The sequence below is a fragment of the Sturnira hondurensis genome, unplaced genomic scaffold, assembly GCF_014824575.4.
Source record: "Sturnira hondurensis isolate 20B ecotype Veracruz unplaced genomic scaffold, ASM1482457v3 Scaffold0016663, whole genome shotgun sequence".
NCBI classification, from domain to species: domain Eukaryota; kingdom Metazoa; phylum Chordata; class Mammalia; order Chiroptera; family Phyllostomidae; genus Sturnira; species Sturnira hondurensis.
The window spans coordinates 4,817,324-4,835,684 of record NW_028089294.1 but is presented as its reverse complement, the minus strand read 5'-3'; the positions used below and the strand labels follow the sequence as shown (position 1 = coordinate 4,835,684).

Genomic DNA, 18,361 nt, shown 5'->3' with positions numbered 1-18,361 from the left:
ATTTTGTATAGTAGCTCACAGAGTGGGACTGCCCTACAGGTACAACTTCATTGTTGGTGATTCCTGCACACTCCATTTACTCTGTAATCTGCTGGAATATGGCTGCTATTCCTCCGCGAACACCTCTGTCAGTGTCACCAAGGACATGAGTATTTCAGCCCAAGAGACGCTCCCCTTTCCTCTTAACCGGCCCCCTCAGCAGACTACGCTCTTGACCATCCCCGCCTTGACCTGCTGTTCCCTTTTGGCCTCTTGGCCGCACCTTTTCCTGGTTTTTCCTACTTTGCAATCCTGTCCTCACTCTCCTCTCCTAACTTTCCTTTCATATGACCTCTAAGTTTTGGAGTTTCTCTGGGCTTACTTCTGGCCCCTTTTTCTCTCTTCCTAAGTAATTTTCTCTTTTCCACTGGATTTGAGTAATTTTATCTTTTCCCCTGGACCAGAGCAATGGTCTCCATCCCGAACTCCCCTTCGAGCTGCACATTGTAGACATCTCCCTGCCTTGTCAAACAAACTATCCACGGGTGAATTTCAGCTGTTCCAACCTTGACTCAGCTCTTCTTTATCTCATTGCTCTGTACTACAGGTGACCAACACAAGGCCCACGATCCGGCCCTCCACCTTGTTTTATCCCACCCAGCACCTTGTTTCTACCCCGCAGCAGCGCTGAACTCTGGCTTAACTGTTAAGGAGAAGTTACATTTATATAGTCCTAAAGTTACATTCAGCTCTTTGAAGGCAACTGTGTGGCTGATGTGGCCCCCGGTAAAAATGAGTGTAATACCCCTGCTCTATACGCAGTTGTTCAAACTGCATCTCAGGGAAACGTCATTTATTCCTCCTGTGCCCTTACAGTGCCATCATATTCATTAACAGTACATCCTAAACAGCCTTACTTTTTTTTATCGCCTGTCCATACTACCTAGGCTATTATTTACTTAACTATTTGAATTTACTCAATTTGTCTTATCCCATGGAATGATACTCAGTATATCATCAATCTGATGTATTAGTTGTAATCCTTCTAATAAAGTGTTCATATACAAATTGTGTATACCATCATGTCTGACATGCTTTTAGAAACAGCATTAACCTCCAAAAGATGTATTGACTCTGTCCATGTTTCTCCATCTCTATCATCATCACTTGGTGGTCTTTCACCTGGACCACTGGTAAAGTCACCTAACTGGGTTTTTTGGTTGCCCGCTTCTTCCTCTTATTCTTTTGCTTGTGGATGTCCAGTTATCCCCACACCATCTACTGAAAAGACCTTTTCCCGTTGAACTGTCTTAGCACCCATGTTAAAAATCTATTAACCATGAATGTAAGGGTTTATTTCTGGACTCGTAGTTCTGTCCTGTTGGTCTGTCTGTCTGTCTGTCTGTCCTTAGGCCAGTGTTCTCTATATTACTATAGCTTTGTAGTAAGTTTTGAAATCAGGAAGTGTGTGAGCTACATCTTGCAAATAAAAAACTAAAGCATAGAACCAAGATAAAAAATGTATAAGAGTGTGTGTGGATATAGATATAGATATAGATATAGATCGATAGATGATGACTCAGAACTAGATCTCAGATAACCTGATTCACATTACCTTTCTTTTTTAATATCTTATTTTATAAACTATTACAAATAAATACAAAGTCAAAAAGAATTACCCTAACAAATACCCAAAGACTACTTTGTACTTCACATTTCCTACTTTACCTCCCCAGTGCAGATGAGTGTCCTTAATCTCTTTTCTTATATATTTTTATGTAAATTGCACATGCATTAGTATCCACAGATGATACATAGTATTGTTTTGCATGTTTTGAAAACTTTATGTAAATAAAATACAATTGTGTAATTTGTTTGCTCAACCCTGGGATTTGGGATTCCACACTAAAACAGGTATGTCTGGGTCACTCACTGCAACTGCTCTGTGGCGGTCTGATTCACCACAACTAAACCAGAACCACCAGAGCAGGACCGCTGCAAGCCTAACGAGTAGTCAGATTCTGGGTATCCCTGGAATCTAGAATTGACAGGGTTTGCAGATCTCATGGTTGTGGCACGAGGGAAATACGAAGAAGACTTTAAGGCTTTTAAGCCTAAATAGCTGGAAGGACAGTTATCGTTTGTGAAGACAGGAACGCTCGCCCGAAGAACGGGTTTTTTGTGGAGAGAAGGGTGCACGGGGAGATTGGAAATTCAGTTTTGGACATTTTTTAACATACCTATTAGACATCCAAGTAGGAATATCGAGTAGTCCGTTGGTATACAAGTTATTCAGAGGAAAGCTTTGGGCTAGAGATATAAATTTGGGAGTCCTTGGCATATAAATAGCATTTAAGGAAGGTCATGAGGCTAGATGAGATCACCAAGGGAATTAGTGCAGACTGTAGATTTTTTTTAAAAAAGGTCCGGGGCATGCCAGTGTTCAGAACCCAAAGAGATGGGTAGAAACCAGGTAGAGAGACTGAGAAAGGCCAGCAGAACAGGAGCAAAACCATGAGAAGGAGGTGTCCTGGAAGCCCGGCGAAGAGAGTCAGGAGAAGGAGGTGATCGCCTCTGCCATGATGCCAACCCTCCAGTAGTGTGACTGCCCAGAGGTAACCTTTGTCCTTTGCATTGTCGTGGTCACCGGCGCCTCTCAGGAGCAACCAGTAAACTGAGAAGGGCAGCAATCATACGAGACTCCAGAGAAGGGGTAGGAAAAGCATTGGAGGCAGGAAGCAAAGGAAACAGTTAATTTCTTTCATTTTGCAATCACTTTTGAATAATAAAATAGACAGTAAATATAACTAGATATTTTAAATGAATATAATGAAATAATGAAGATTCTTGAGAAGTTTCACAGATGCTAAATAAGGTGTGTACTAATACGAATACACTGGGTATGTTAATTACAGGTTTACTATGGACCTGGGTCGAACCATACAGAGACCATTCATCTCATGGAAGTTCCTCTCACTATTCCTGATTTCAGGAGCATGCTCCTTTTTTTTTTTTCCTGCATCCATTGGAATGGCCCTAGGATTTATCCCCTTTATTGGTGTTAGATGACATTAATACATTTCTCTGACGAACGATCCTTTCACTCTTAAGATAAATCCTGCTTGGTCACATAGGATTTTATTATTACAATTATTGTTCTTGTTTTGTGCTTTTAAAAAAATACATGGATTTATCATTTTATTTTAGGTTTTTAAAATCTATACTAGAAGATTGATCTTTAATTGTCATACATTGCCGTTGTCCAGTTTTCTTACCAGGTTATATCTGCCTGGTAAAATTTAGTTGAGTAGTTTTAAGGAGTAAGCATTTTTTTTCTTTAACAGATAACATATGAAAAGATTATCTGTTCCTTGAAGATTCAATAAAGCTATCTTTGAAAGTACCCAGATCTGCCGTCTCTTAAGCAGGGGACGTTTAACTACCGACACAGTCTCTTTGATAGTTACTGGCTTACACAGCTCTTCAGTTTTTGAGTTAGTTTTGGTAACTCTTTTATTTTCTGAAAAATGATTCATTTTCTCTGTTTTCAAATGTATTGGCCTGAAGAACTTTGTGATTTTCTAAAAATCTTTATTCTATCTCTAATTATGCCATCTTATTCATCCCTAATGTTCTATCTTTTTTAGATCAGTTTTGCTATGTCTTTTTTTAGTACATTTTTCAAGGAACCAACTTTATATTGTTGATCCTCTCTTTCGTCAGTTTTATTGAAACAAATTAATTTTCTATCCTTTCTTATATTCCCTTTAGGTTTATTCTCCTCCTCGTCTGTCTTCTTAAGTTGATAGCTTTGTATCAGGAGACACATAATGTCGGGTGGTCCCACTGTTCATGATGCTCTGCTCGGTCGTTTTGGTTAGGGGGATGTCTACTGCCTGTTCTCTCCATTGTTAAAGGGGCACCGTCACTTTTGCAAATGCTTAGTAATCAGCAGGGTGATACTTTGGTTGTGTGCAAATACTGTATTACCCAGCATAATTTCACCTAATGAGTTTAACAACCACTAAGGATCTTTAACCTAATCAGTTATTTCACTGGGGCTTGCTAATGATTTTTCTGATTCTATTATTCTTTCTACCTTTATTAGCTAGTATTATTCCACAAAGAAGAGTTTTCTTTTTTGTTGTACCCTCTTTTATTTTTTAAATATATTTTATTGATTATGTTATTACAGTTGTCCCATTTCCCCCTCTTTTTCCTTTTTTACTTTAGTTTAGTGGGGAGGTTTTTGCTTGTTTTCAAGCTGTTGTGAATATTTTTCAAGTGTACTGTAATTAACTAGGCACTGTTCTTTTTGATGCTCAAGTTGTCCCAAATGTGGCTTGTAGGAACCCCTTCAAACTGGCCCCGTGTCCTTTTGACAAGCCTCCATTCATCTTTGAGCATTTTCTCGCTGTCTGGCAGATGTCCTAAGCCTACTTTTTCTCTCTGTGCCTCAGACTTGGAATCAGCCATTTATTCCTGGCACCATCTTGACTGAAAGCAGTCTGGTATCTTTCCATAGTGCTGTTTTTCTGTCTTTAGAGTTAAACATTTCTACTGTAAATAATTTATATATTTCATTCTCGTGTGTAAGTTTTCACTCCTAAAATGGTTTTGCAGTGGGAAGAGAGTGCTGCTTTTTCCCTCCAGTGGAGCGCTCCCGTCCGAGTCGCCTTCTTAAAACTGGAAGTGCAGCTCTCCTCACTTTAGCTCCGCTGGGGAGCGTACTAACTACATGACTGAGCACAGACAATGATTTAGAATAATAACCATAGCAACCAGTGTTGCCCATCTGAATCTAACCCAAGTCACAAAGCATCTCAGAAGGGAAAAAAACTCTGTGAAAATGATTGTGTTTTCATTTAATTTGTTTGGATGACTTTTCCATTTTAGTTGTACGTTTAATTTTAGATTGTAAATGCTTTGTGATAAAAGCTGTATTTATAGCCTGCATTCTCTGCAGTGTTGGTAAAGTACCATGGACACACTCGTGCAGTAAATATTTACCAGCTGTCGGAGGCCCTTACCAAAGGCTTAGTGTCCCTCTGGCACAAATCACTGCACAGTTGTCATCTTGGGCAGAAAGTTGACATTGAAACTCTTGGCTCCAGTTCTTTTGCATAAACAAGGCAAACCTGTGGAGGGTTGAATTATGGAACTCTTTTTTTATCTGACAACGGGTGTTTTACCTTATATAAATTTTAATAATTTATGTAGTGTTTATGTGCTAACTGGATGAAGGTCAGCTAAAGTTCTCAGCTGATTAGACACTCCCAATAAGAGAGAGTGCTTGCTTAGCTTCCATCTGTATCTCTGCTCATGCTCATTGACTTCCCATTATTTTTTCTTGTTCTTTCTTTTATAAGGTGAATATATTATTCTTTCCCTTAAACTCAAAGAGAAGCTCTGTTTTATAAAGCATTAATTCACCTTTTCACCTGATAAACAGTTCTATTTGGGGGACTCCTTAGCCCCACAAGAGAAGGAAATTGTGGCTAATAAAGATATAAAGGAGAACAAATTTCTTACCATAACATTTACTGTAAATAAAGAGTGAACACTTGTTAATAAAAATAGTGTCTTCCTCTCCCGTTCACATTTCCCTCCTTTTAGGAGTTATTTCAGTACTTTATAAAACTCAGGAGACCTTTTTTTTGTACCCATCATTTCTGATAATTAAATATGTAAACATTGATAGGATTTCCCTTACTGCTTAATATTTTTGTTTTGTTTTTTTAAGAATTCATTTATTTTTAGAGAGGGGGGAAGGGAGGGAGAAAGAGAGAGAGAAACATCAATGTGTGGTTGCCTCTTGCACGCCCCCTACTGAGGACCTGGCCTACAGCCCAGGCATGTGCCCTGACTGGGAATCAAACCAGCGATGCTTTGGTTCACAGGCCGGAGCTCAAACCACTGAGCCACACCAGCCAGAGCTACTGCTTCTTCATTTTCTGTACTATTTGAACATTCATGATAGTTCTTCATCTTAAGGATTTATCCATTTAAATTAATAGTGTGGCTATCAAGTATCCACCTTATTTTCTTTGTTGACATTTTAAAAAATACTTTATTTATTAATTTTTTTGGAGAGAGGGGAAGGGAAGGAGAAAGAGTAGGAGAGAAACATCAATGTGTGGTTGCCTCTCATGTGTCTCTTTCTGGGAACTGGCCTGCAACCCAAGCATGTACCCTGACTGGGAATCGAACCGGCGACCCTTTGCTTCACAGGCCCATGCTCAATCCACTGAGCTACACCAGCCAGGACTCTTTGTTGGCATTTTTAAATGAACAGGAGATCACTTACTGAACTTGAAAACCAACATTTAAGACCGGTGAAGGCATACTGTTTCATACATATAAACCTCACATTGTAGTACTTGCGTGAAAAGGAAACAAGAATTTATCTTTTAAAAGAAAAGGTTTTTTTCCCTTCAAGTTTGAAATATTATGATCATACCAATAAAACTTTTTCCAGGATTTTCCGCCAGTTAAACAAGAAAACGAAACATCCCTTTTAGAAAACATGGATGCATTTGAAAAAGTGAGGACAAAATTAGAAACACAACCACAAGAAGAATACGAAATCATCAATGCAGAGGTAGGATATTTACGACTTTTTAAAAATCTGATATTATCAGGTCAATAGACGCAAATCAACATCAAAATTAGACTGCATTTGACCTTTAGAGTGTGCTTAAAAACTTAACAAAAAATAAGGATAGTGGAATCCTTAAAATATAAAGATCAAAACCAGGATGAATTTCCAATTGTATTTTGTTAATTCTGTTTTGGAAAAAATTCTGTTTTGGATTTTTAAAAATAATTCCAAGAGTAAGTTCAAATGAAACTGTCATATTTCTTTATTATTTGAAAAGTATTTGCTTGCTGTATCTCTACTACTCTTTAAGTAGTGTATATCATAAAAGCCAAATATTTGTTTGATAATTTTATGGTTAACACAATCATAAATATTCAATTTATGATTGAATTCAATTCTTATTCAATTCAATAAGATTGAAAAATAGAACCACAACTTATAAATGGAAATTGCATACTGGTGAAGAAACACAAATTCCAAATTATGTCACTACTGAGCAGATAATAAATGTGTCTTAAGCTACCCGAAACATATCACCAATCAATTGCATTTAATATGTAGGTATTAGGAGCACAACTCAGTCTCTCAATATCAAATTGTATATATCTGTCACCCCACAGAAGATAGGATGCTTTGTGCAAAATTAAGTCAAGACCATGAGCAGTTGGTGGTAACCACACATGTTAGAGGAAAGAATCTCAGGCAGTTACTGCCTGGGATCCCAGCCCAGTCTGAGCCACGGTTTCCTCGTCCACATCATTTTGGATTACCTTAATGGAATCTCTGTTAACTGAATCCCACTACAGGGATACCAGAATCCCTCAAATACAGCCCAAGTGCTGTACCCTGCAGTCAAGGGAACTGACAGATTTCATTACGTCTTCCCTTTGTGGCCTCTTACATTTGTGTATAAGAAACTTGTTCAGTTTCTTATGAACATATGATTCAGTTGATTATGAACATATGAAGATCATTCCTTAACCACTATGTTTTAGAAAGTGATCCATTTATATTTTTTATGTGTTCATTCATAAACTTCAACGGGTCTGCTTTGATGAAAGGTGTCATTTCCTCATCTTGATTAGTCAGACCATTAAACAGTTAATTAAATTAAATCATGCTTAAATTACTAAGTTATTTATTATTATTAAATAAACCATTCATTCTTTTCATTATCAGGTTAAACATGGGGGTTTTGTTTACTATCAAGAAGGTTGCTGCTTGGTTCGTTCAAAAGATGAAGAAGGTATACCACAGTTTTTCCTTTTAACATACTCTGGTTTTTCAGATTTCACGTTTTTCATAGGAAATTTTATATTAAATTCTCAACGATATAGAAGATGTTTTTTAGATTATTTCTGAATTTTTTTAAAAGGGCTAGTTTTTAATATCTGGGTCTGTGTGAAATATAATTAACAGGAACACTCAAAAGCTTTGATAGGAAGAATGAAGGTACAACCTTTTTTTTTTTTTATCCTCACTCAAGGACATTTTTCCATTGTTTTTTGAGAGAGAGAAAGAGAAACATTGATTGGTGCCTTTAGTACATGGCCCGACCAGGGATCAAACCCTCAGCCTAGATATGCACCCTGACTGGGGTTAGAACCTGCAACCCTTCAGTTCACAAGATGATGCTCTAACGAATTGAGCCACACTGGCCAGGGCACCAGCATTTATTTGAGCATCTGCTATATCCCAGGTACTATGCTAGATTTCTATTTTATTATTCAGTGTCATTTACATCATCTTTCTAGGTTCTATATGGTCTATAAATACTAGACTATAACAGTATCAAATTATCACAAAAGTTGGTGCATAGTATAGTATTGAGTTGCATTAAATAACAAATGCCAGTTTCTATGCAAATCTAGCTGCCATTAATGCTAAAGGAAACCAGATTATAGCATCTTATACAAGAGGAATGCTAATTTAAAACATTGAAATAACACTTTAACATATTTTTAAATCCATCTTTGGACATTATATCTTTCATCCTTTATGCAGCCGACAATGATAATTACGAAGTTTTGTTCAATTTGGAGGAACTTAAATTAGACCAGCCCTTCATTGATTGTATCAGAGTTGCCCCTGATGAAAAATATGTAGCTGCCAAGATACGAACGGAAGATTCTGAAGCATCTACTTGTATAGTAGTGAAGCTCAGTGATCAGCCTGTAATGGAAGCTTCGTTCCCAAATGTGTCCAGTTTTGGTAAGTCACCAGTGCAGACAGTCTATGTTGACAAAGCAACGGTAAGAAAATTGTTCACACTTTTGAAACATTTTCATTGCCCATGTGAGTGAATGAGAACGTGAGTGTCCGATTACTTTACACCCTTGGACACCACACCTTGCTCTGTGCCTCTTATTCCGAAGGCCTTCCCTTCTTGAATTATGTGTCCAGTAACGAACTGGGGAGACATATGTTTGAACCAACTGATTCATCGATAGGAGTTGTGATATTTTCACTAGTCGGACTAACTTCGGATTCTATCCGTGATCATTGAATAATACACATGTTCACATTTTATCCTCCCTTGTCATTTTCCAACATAAGTTTCCCCATTGTTCAATAACTAAATGCCTTTGCTTTGAATTAAAATTATGCCCTATCCAATTGATCCTCAGCCATAAATTGTGCACATTTTAACCTCTCGAAATCAGGATGCGTACTGTGTAGAGACATCTTACAGTCACTGTCAGCCAGGTGGCAGTCATGATGTGATTGTGAGAAAACATCCCCTGACAGCTTCTGGTTCGACCAGGTAAACACCAGCACTGAGTGCACTTGGTAGTTTGAGATGTCCTGTAGCTTGAAGGCAGACAGACAACTTCTAGGCATAAGAGAAGATGATCTAATGTTTCTAATAGCACTTACGGGCAAAGGTTGTAGGTTTAAACATAATTCATCTTCTGAAAAACAAATAGGACTTTACCGAAGTCTTTCCTAAATAGTGAACATTCACCTCGTATTTACAAACTTTAGTTACCCTGAGACTGAAAACTACTTGAAAACTTCAAATTGATGTAGGGAAGTCTTTTTCTCACTGGAACGCTCTCCAGCTTATATAGAACACGGGTTATATACTGTCAAAACTAGTTTAGATTTAGATTTCCAGGGCTCCACTCACAGCATCTCTTCTTTGGGGCTCAAAATTAGAACGCACGGTGCACTTTTGTTTTAACCTGTAAGTAGGTAGCTATGTGTAATTCTTTAATTCCTTGTTTCCCAGAATGGGTCAAGGATGAAGAGGAAGAAGATGTTTTATTCTACACCTTCCAGAGAAACCTTCGCTGTCATGATGTGTATCGAGCCACTTTCGGTGACAACAAGCGTAACGAACGCTTTTACACAGAGAAAGACCCAAGGTACTAGAGTAATGCAATTAAATCTCTTCTCCAAAGCATTTCTCCAATTATCTGAAGCGTCGTTCTTGGTTGACTTAAAAGTTGGTTTGGGCTGGAACCAGATATAAGGAGGCTAAGATGAGCATAAGCATTCTTTCTTATAAGTTGTTCAGCTTTAAAACTGAAGAACTAATTTGGCTAACTGAACAACTAAGAGGCTAATTACATTTAAACTCCAGAGTAAACACAGATACATCATTAGACTGAAAATGAAGAGTTTCTAACATTCTCCCTGGACCGTGACCCTTAAGAGGAGTTGTTGGTTAAACATTTCATAGGGTTGTCAGGTAGCAATTTTAAATCTCTTTGAGTCATAACTAGATAGCATGGTGTCATTGGCAGGGATTTCACTACTAATTCCATATAGATTACCTGAATTTAAAATTGCTTTGCTTTGAGCCGTGATGGCCATTGGTCTTTAAATCTTACATTCCCCAGTACTTTGGTAATTAATCTCCAGGACTCATGCCTTACATTACTACTTAAGCTTGGAAGGAGCTGATGGTAAATGTATCTGGCAAAATCCCCTGACTCTTACCCAGACATACTTTTCCAAATGATTTATGAGAAACTTTTTTTTCTTAACACAGAGGTCCTGTCACCTCATATATCAGTCAGCAGTATAGTTTAGACAACATCTGAACAGATTTCACAAGAACAAAAGATGCGGTTTAACACTAAATAAATCTGTGGCAGTGAAGTTAGTACCCAAAACAAGAAAATTAACCCTTCATCTCATAACATTTCAGAGCTTGCAAGGGCCTTAAGGAAAATCTTGCACAATCCCCAGTTTATATTAATAATTTGAGATCTTGAGAAATTACTTTATTCCACCCCATAGAACTAACTAACTTTCCTGGTCCAGCACTACAGTCATCACTTTTGTTCTGATGATGACTGTTTCAATGAAAAATTGCGGAAACTATTTTTTTAGTTTATTTTCATTGATCTGTTTTTAGAGAGAGAAGAATGGGAGAGCGGGAGAGAACAGAGACCATCAATTTGTTGTTCTACTTAGTTATGTGTTCATTGGTTGCTTCTTGTGCATGCCCTGACCAGGGACCAAACCTCCAGCCGTGGTATATCAGGACAATGCTCTAACCCAATTGAGCTACCCAGCCTCAGTCCAAAACTATTTGTTCATATGATCCATTGTCCTGTGTGTCAGTGGTCAAGGGTATCTTTTGAAGATGATAGTTTAAACTAGTAATTTCTTTTTTATATCAGTGACTTAAGATCATGAATCATTTTTCCACCTTGTGAATAAAGCTTGAAATTGAAAAAACAAAACCCAAAACTTCAAAACTGACTGAGTGAGCTATACTTTTAAATAAGGTACTTCCTTGTCACATGTTGTTACTGTTTAAGTTCTAAGTTTAAGCAAGTTATGTATACATTTAAGATTTTTGAAAAGTATTTGGCTTCTAGCACCCTTTTTCTTTCCTGTCGGGAATGAAGCATAACTAATATGTTTAAGCCTAGTTTGGCATGCAGCACTCTGATCTACTTAGCATAGTACATTCCAAGAATCTTAAATGGGTGTATAGTAACTCACTTCTTTATATTTTTCAGTATTTTTAGTATGAATTAACTTTTACAATAAGGAAACATGTAAAATAACATTTAAATCCATTCATTGTGTCAGTGTGGATTACTGTAATTCTCTTAAGATATTATTTGATTATAATTATCAAGAATCATAAAAATATTCCTTTTTGGGGGGGTCCCCCTAGTATTTAAGATTTTATTTATTTATTTTAGAGAGAGGGGAAGGGAGGGAGAGAGGGATAGAAACATCAGTGTGTGGTTGCCCCTTTAAAGGTCAGGGAGAGGAAAACTATCTTCATGAATATGTTGCCTTTTATGTCCTTTATTACAATAAAACATTAAAATTTAAATTTTTTAAAATTACTACATTTTAACCTGGTAGAATAGTAGGTAGTCATTAAAAATAATGTCATAAAGACTATGTAACTAGTGGAGGCAATACTGATATTCTGTGACATCAGAGAATGCATAATCCCAAATTGCATCTGTGTTTTTAATGACATCTATCTAAAGACGTGCATAAAATACAAATAAACACTAGAAAGAAAAAGTAGAAAAATAATTATATTAATTTTTTTATGTGTTAGGTTAGTGAGATTGTGAAGATTTGTTTCCTGTTGTTCTGTTTTGTAAATACTAGGAGGGAAAAACGGAAGTCCATCATGTACACAGAAGAAACAGTAAACTGTGTCCCTTTTCTGACCTACAATTAATTACATGTGTCCTCTAGGAAGTTTATTCCCTCTTCTAGTAAAAAGCCTTATAACCTATCAACATTAATGTACTTGAGAGTTAAATGGTTTCTGTACTTTATCTTGACATGCATTTAAGAAAAGGTAGGTTGACAATGCGTGGATATGTGATAATGTATACAACAAAGTGTTAATAATGGTTAAATCTCAGTGGTGGGTATATGGGTATCTACCTTACATTTCTTTCAACTTTTCTGCATCTTTGAAAAATGTTTGTAATAAAATGTAAGACAAAAATATTCTGAATGTTTGGGGGGAGACTGAGAAAAATAATACTATGTTAGTTTACAAGCAGAATTCACTAAGGAGTTATTTTTATTTTCTATCTGCATTATAAGTTAACATCTATGGTAAACACCTGTGAGATGCTTTCATTAACAAGGTAGCATGCATTTGAAATTTGTTGGGTTTTCACTTCTCTCTCTCTCTCTCTGTAGCTATTTCGTTTTCCTTTATCTTACAAAAGATAGCCGTTTCCTCACCATAAATATCATGAACAAGACCACCTCGGAAGTGTGGCTGATAGACGGCCTGAGTCCTTGGGACCCACCCGTACTTATCCAGAAGCGAATACACGGGGTCCTCTACTACGTCGAGCACAGAGATGATGAACTATACATTCTCACTAATGTCGGCGAGCCCACGGAATTCAAGGTGACACAAGAGTTCGTTGTTCTGTAGGTTCTTGGTAAAGTGTAGAAATCAACACCACCTTCCTGCGCATAACCAACCCCATTTCTCTTCCCTTAGAGCTAATACCGCTACCTATTTTAATTGTACCTTAAAAGGAGAGTAAATCAAACATACTCTATCCTAATTAGATCAGTCACCAAAGCCAAACTAAGTAGCTTAAAAGAGCAAACTTTATAAATTCCTGATTCTGCGAGTTAGCCATTTGCATCACCCTCAGCGAGGCAGTCCTTGGGTCGGGCCTGGCCGTCAGCGCCCACACTCAGCTGTCCATCAGACTAGCCTAGGCCATGCTGACGGTCACACTCAGCCCTGACGCAGCAATCTCTTTCAGCTCCTCACAAAACTGAAGGGTGGTGTGTCTAGTTTTCGGTGGTTTCGTCTGTGAACTCTGGATCTTGCAGTCATAATGTTCTGTTACCTGGGTCTCCTCTAACTTTGTTCCACACAGCTAATGAGAACAGCGGCAGATACCCCTGCGATTATGAATTGGGATCTGTTTTTCACAATGAAGAGAAATACCAAAGTCGTCGACTTGGACATGTTTAAGGATCACTGTGTTCTGTTCCTGAAACACAGCAATCTGCTTTATGTAAATGTGATTGGTCTGGCGGATGACTCAGTCCGGTCTCTGAAGGTAGGTTTAATTATCAGAAGGTAATACAGTTAATGAACGTGCATGCAGTTAGCTTAGCCAGAGCATCACATTTTGAATAACAGCAATGTACTTTTTCTTAAAAGAAGAATTCACATGGAATTTAGCATAGTATGTGTTTCACAGATTTAGAAGTGTGTCTCTTTCTCTGTATCACATGTTTCTACAGCTTCAGATACAGTAATAACTCAGGCCAACCCAGCAGCTCGGGCTCAGCCACCATCTGCTGCTCCCGTTCCACACCCCCAGTAGGGACACCGGTCATGCCAACTCTGTTTCTGCCACTGCTTGCTTGCGCCTGCACCATCTCTTTGCCAGTTTGCTCACCCGGAGCATCAGGAAGGGTGAACTCTGATTTCTTTCAGTAGGGGGTGGCGGTGGTCTCCACTACAACGCGGCTGTGGCGCTGGCACATCTTCCTGGCAGGCCGACTCGCTGATACTGCTTGTGGCTGCCAGGAAAGAGAATCTGCTTCCCCCGGTGAACTTGCAACGGCACCCCTATTGCCCCATTTTAAAGCAGCACTCATGAGTTAAGATACCCGGCACTTCAGGGGAGAGGAGAGGCCTCCCTTTTGCTTGACACGGAAGGCTCTGTAGAGCGCTGGCTGGTGTGGCTCAGTGGATTGAGCGTTGGCCTACGAACCAAAAAGTTGCTGGGTCAATTCCTGGTCAAGGCACATGCCTGGGTTGCAGGCCAGGTCCTCAATCAGGGGCATGCAAGCAGCAACCAGTCAGTGTTTCTCTCACACATCTGTGTTTCTCTCCTTCTCTTTCTCCCTCCCTCCCCTCTCTCTAAAAATAAATGTTAAAAAAAAGTGGGGGGAAGAGTTGTGGAGCTGGTTGACCAGCACACACCACTTCACTTCCCTACCTGCAGTATTGTCACAATTTCTATTCAAATGCAATTCCAGTGAGTTGACAGGGTGTTTATTGACCGTCAGTGTGCAAAGCACTGTATTAGGCACTCAGTGGAAAGACAGGGCAAAATATGTGGCCTAAAGAGGAGACGGTTTATCACAAGATTCGACAAGTACACAAAGAGTCAGTATGAGGTGGATTCAAATCAGTGGCATCAAGAATGGAGAGAAAAGTCACTGTTAGAACCCCACAGGGATAGTTGCTGCAGGCAAGACCCACTCACGGGTGCTGAAGTTAGGGGGCGTAAGTTTGAGGATAAACTTCCTAAGTCTTCTTTAGAGTATTTATGAATCACAAAGGGGAAAACAGCACTTCACAGTGAAAAGCCTGGGAGAAGAACGAGGTCGACACCATGGGTGATAAGATCCGTCGACATGTGCACCCCTCTGGTATTCTTGCTAGAAATGTATGACCTCAGTTTGTTCGAGAAGAGATACCAGACCAGTCCAAGTAGACATTCTACCGAGTAGTTGCCCTGTGTCCTTTAAAATTACCCCAGAATCCAGAAAGTCAGAGAAAGACTGAGGGACTTTGGCGATCGGAGGAGACCTGACAACTAGATGTAATGGAGAGCCCTGAATTGGCTCCTCGGGCAGGAAAAGGACATTGGTGGAAACATGTATAGGTGAAATCTGGATATTGTGTATAATCCAGTAAATGGTAAAAGGTAATAAGTAAGTGGTAACGAAAACACAAAATGTGCTGTGGGGCCCAGAGGAGAGGAAGAAGGCCCAGGAAAGCTGCTCACAGGGGAAGCAGACTCTGGGGTGGCGGGGTGGCGGGGTGGCACTCTAGGACAGGGAAGTCTGTCCAAGGGCGCACTAAGCTGGAGAAGCTCAGAAAATGTTCAAGAAACTGCTAGTAATTCGGGTTTATCAAAGCAGAATAAATTTCTGGGGGATGAAGCTATGATTTGACAATTTTTGATTGTCAAGCTGATGAATTTATGAATAAACAATGAAGAGGGGGAACGTTTGAAATTTGGGGGCAAGGAATAATTTGAGGAGGCAAGCCACATTTCCTGAGGTGGCGTGGCGGCGCCTGCTGGGCTGTACTGCGGCAACCCGAGACGTGCGGCGCAGGGAGGTCAGCTTTCAAATTGTTACAGTATCAAGTAAGTTACAAGGGTCTGAGACAACCAAAATTTTCCAGCTGCCTCATAAAATCGAATTATCAAATGCAATGTCTGGTGTCTTAGAAGACTACAGAGTTGCCCTAAAACCAAAATGGTTATTTAACTTTAGCGAATGTTTACTGCATGTTTACTGCTTTCGTCTGCTGGATTCAAAATGGGTCTTTTTACTTGCTAATTGATGCCAAATTCAGACATCTTTCACTGGGAACTGGCAGAACGTCTGTCTCCACGGTGTTGCAGCCTATGTGACTACGGATGGGAGAAAATATTTAATTTATAGCAGTGCATTTATTACAACAAAATTGTATCAAGAAAATTAGGAATATCATGAGTTTACTCTGCTATAAGAGTTGACTTACGTCTAAGTAAATATAACCTTTTATATTTTTGTAAGTATTTCTATTCTCTATGGTTTTAACTTGCATTAGAAGAGGCATCATGTCTTTAATTTCTTCTATATGCTCTATTTTATTCCCTAACCCTTTCCAACCTGTAGTACCTGGTGTGTACTACATGTTATGCCACGTGTAATGGTCTTGAGTCTTCATCACACGGAATCTAATGCTGTCTTTATACCAGGAGCTACTTAGCATTTCACGGATCAGAGCCTTTTCATTAACTGCGTGATACCAATTAATATGCAGACAGTGGTGTATACAAAGGACAAAATCTTTAAGCCAAACGATGAATGGATTATAAAGCATTCTTGTTGCAACATCTCTGCCCAGTGGGCACTTGACTGAAATACCTTTTTAAACTCAATCTCAGCAATAGAAACATAAAACCCTTAGTGTACTTGTCTCCTATAGTTAATCACGTCATCCATATTTCCTAGTCGTTTTTTTGTTTTCATAATTGGTTTAATTGGTTATGATATTTAATTTAAGCAGATTGGGAAGTATTTTAGTTGTGTTAACTTCAATGTATTTGGTGGCATATGCATCCTTGAATTCGCTTTTGGCATTTACGTCTTAATCATTCTTCCAGTGCAGTTGCTGTGAGTTGCTGGTCAGTTACTAAAGGTGAACCTATTCTGTCAAGTGTCTGGGAGTAGCCGTCTGCATGTCAGCTGTCTGACTTAGAATTATTCTTGGGTGCTGTCCATTAATACACATGAGTGATACTGCAGGCTTATCCAAGTGGGAAATGTGGCTTAAGATATTCTTGAAATCATTAATACCTTGTTTCTGCATGAGCTGGACAGGCTTTAAAACGTCTGTAGCCTTGGCACAGTTTTTGTTACGATTAAAACTTTAACCTTGATCCATTAGTTTAAGAAATACACCCAAAAGACTTTGGATTATTGGGACCAGTTGGTGTAAAACCAAAACAGCTCACTACACAGATCACACAGAAACTTTCAAAGTCTCACAAAGGACAGAAAACACTTGAGCCTCTGTGGGCTGAGGGCCCCTGTGCCCTCCGTCTAAGGCCAGGTGACAAGGTGAGCAGCAGACTTCCCTGTTCCCACCAGGGCCCCAGTGTGCCCACCTCACACATGCCGTCAGACTGCCCTGCTCTCATGGTCCCATTTTTCTTTCTGTTCGCGTCTTGCACTTAAATATATTGCCCTTGAAAATGATCCTCATTCTGAGGAGAATAAATGGAACTCCTGTAAAGAAATACTGCAAACATATGTCCTCGTTAGTGTTTCAGGAAAATAGATTCTTTGGATTAATCACAAGAACTTTGCTCTGTAAACATCAGCCCTTCGGCTGTACTTTCTACAAGGTCAATGGCGTGCTCTTTATGCACGTCCCCAGCTACCCCTCCTGAGGAGCACCCACCAGTGACTTTGCTGTGCCGGGACCTCTGGTTTCCTCGGGAATTTGCTCTTTCCAAATTGCTTAGGAAAAGAAAGGCAATTTTCTTGTAATGTTCCAACACTCAGTACCATTTCTAACACACTGTCAGCCTGCTTACAAGAGTTCTTTAAAAGGTGTAAGAAGGATATTAGTGGAAGGCTTGAACAGGACCCTGCTGCTTGGGGAGAATAAATTTTGATTCCTTTTTATTTAAATTAAGAATCTTAATCATAACAGCTCTGAGTCTCAGAGTGAATGTATGGGAAAGGTTTTGTTCTGCACAATGGTTAGCCAGGGAGTTAACGTTTGACGCAGACTGTAAATGCTCTCGTGCTGCTGAGCCAGTCTGCTGCCCCGAGTAATGACTGCTGTCACTGGCTGGCCCAGTGGTGGAGTGCGGGCTGGCGGGTGAGGTAGGAGAAACACATGGCAGAGATTTCCTGCTCTGTGAGAACAAGAGACCTTGGAGATGTCACTCCGTTCTGGAATTGCTGGTTGATGTGCTAGTATTAATCATATTGCTGGAGATGGTTATGCTGACTGAAATAAGCCAGTCAGAGAAAGATAAATACCAGATGATCTCACTTCCATGAGGAATCTAATGAACAAAAGAGAAACATAGGCATGGACACAGGGAACAGACTGACAGTTGTCAGAGGGGAGTGGGGGAGGGCACTGGATGAAAGAAGGTGAAGGGATTAACCCAGGAACATATATGCATAATGCACGAACACCAATGTGGGGCCAGCCCAGGGAGGGGGTGGGGGCTAGGTAGAGGTGGGCATAGTGGGGAAAGGTGGACGGAGAGAGACTTTGCTCGGGGCAACGGGCACACGATGCAGTGTGCAAATGACATTTTATTGAGGTGT

At 39.4% G+C, this 18,361-nt stretch overlaps 1 protein-coding gene across 4 annotated transcripts in view; it reads left to right on the top strand.

Annotated features, from left to right (window-relative positions):
- The window catches only part of PREPL (prolyl endopeptidase like), a 32,902-nt gene that overhangs the window by 5,272 nt on the left and 9,269 nt on the right, over positions 1 to 18,361 (top strand). For all 4 annotated transcript variants that reach the window (XM_037066505.1, XM_037066507.1, XM_037066508.1 and 1 more), the window contains 6 exons: positions 6,458 to 6,580; positions 7,760 to 7,826; positions 8,585 to 8,791; positions 9,813 to 9,948; positions 12,725 to 12,941; positions 13,429 to 13,614. In XM_037066505.1, coding sequence (XP_036922400.1) covers positions 6,458 to 6,580; positions 7,760 to 7,826; positions 8,585 to 8,791; positions 9,813 to 9,948; positions 12,725 to 12,941; positions 13,429 to 13,614 — 936 coding nt within the window. The remainder of the gene's footprint in view (positions 1 to 6,457; positions 6,581 to 7,759; positions 7,827 to 8,584; positions 8,792 to 9,812; positions 9,949 to 12,724; positions 12,942 to 13,428; positions 13,615 to 18,361) is intronic.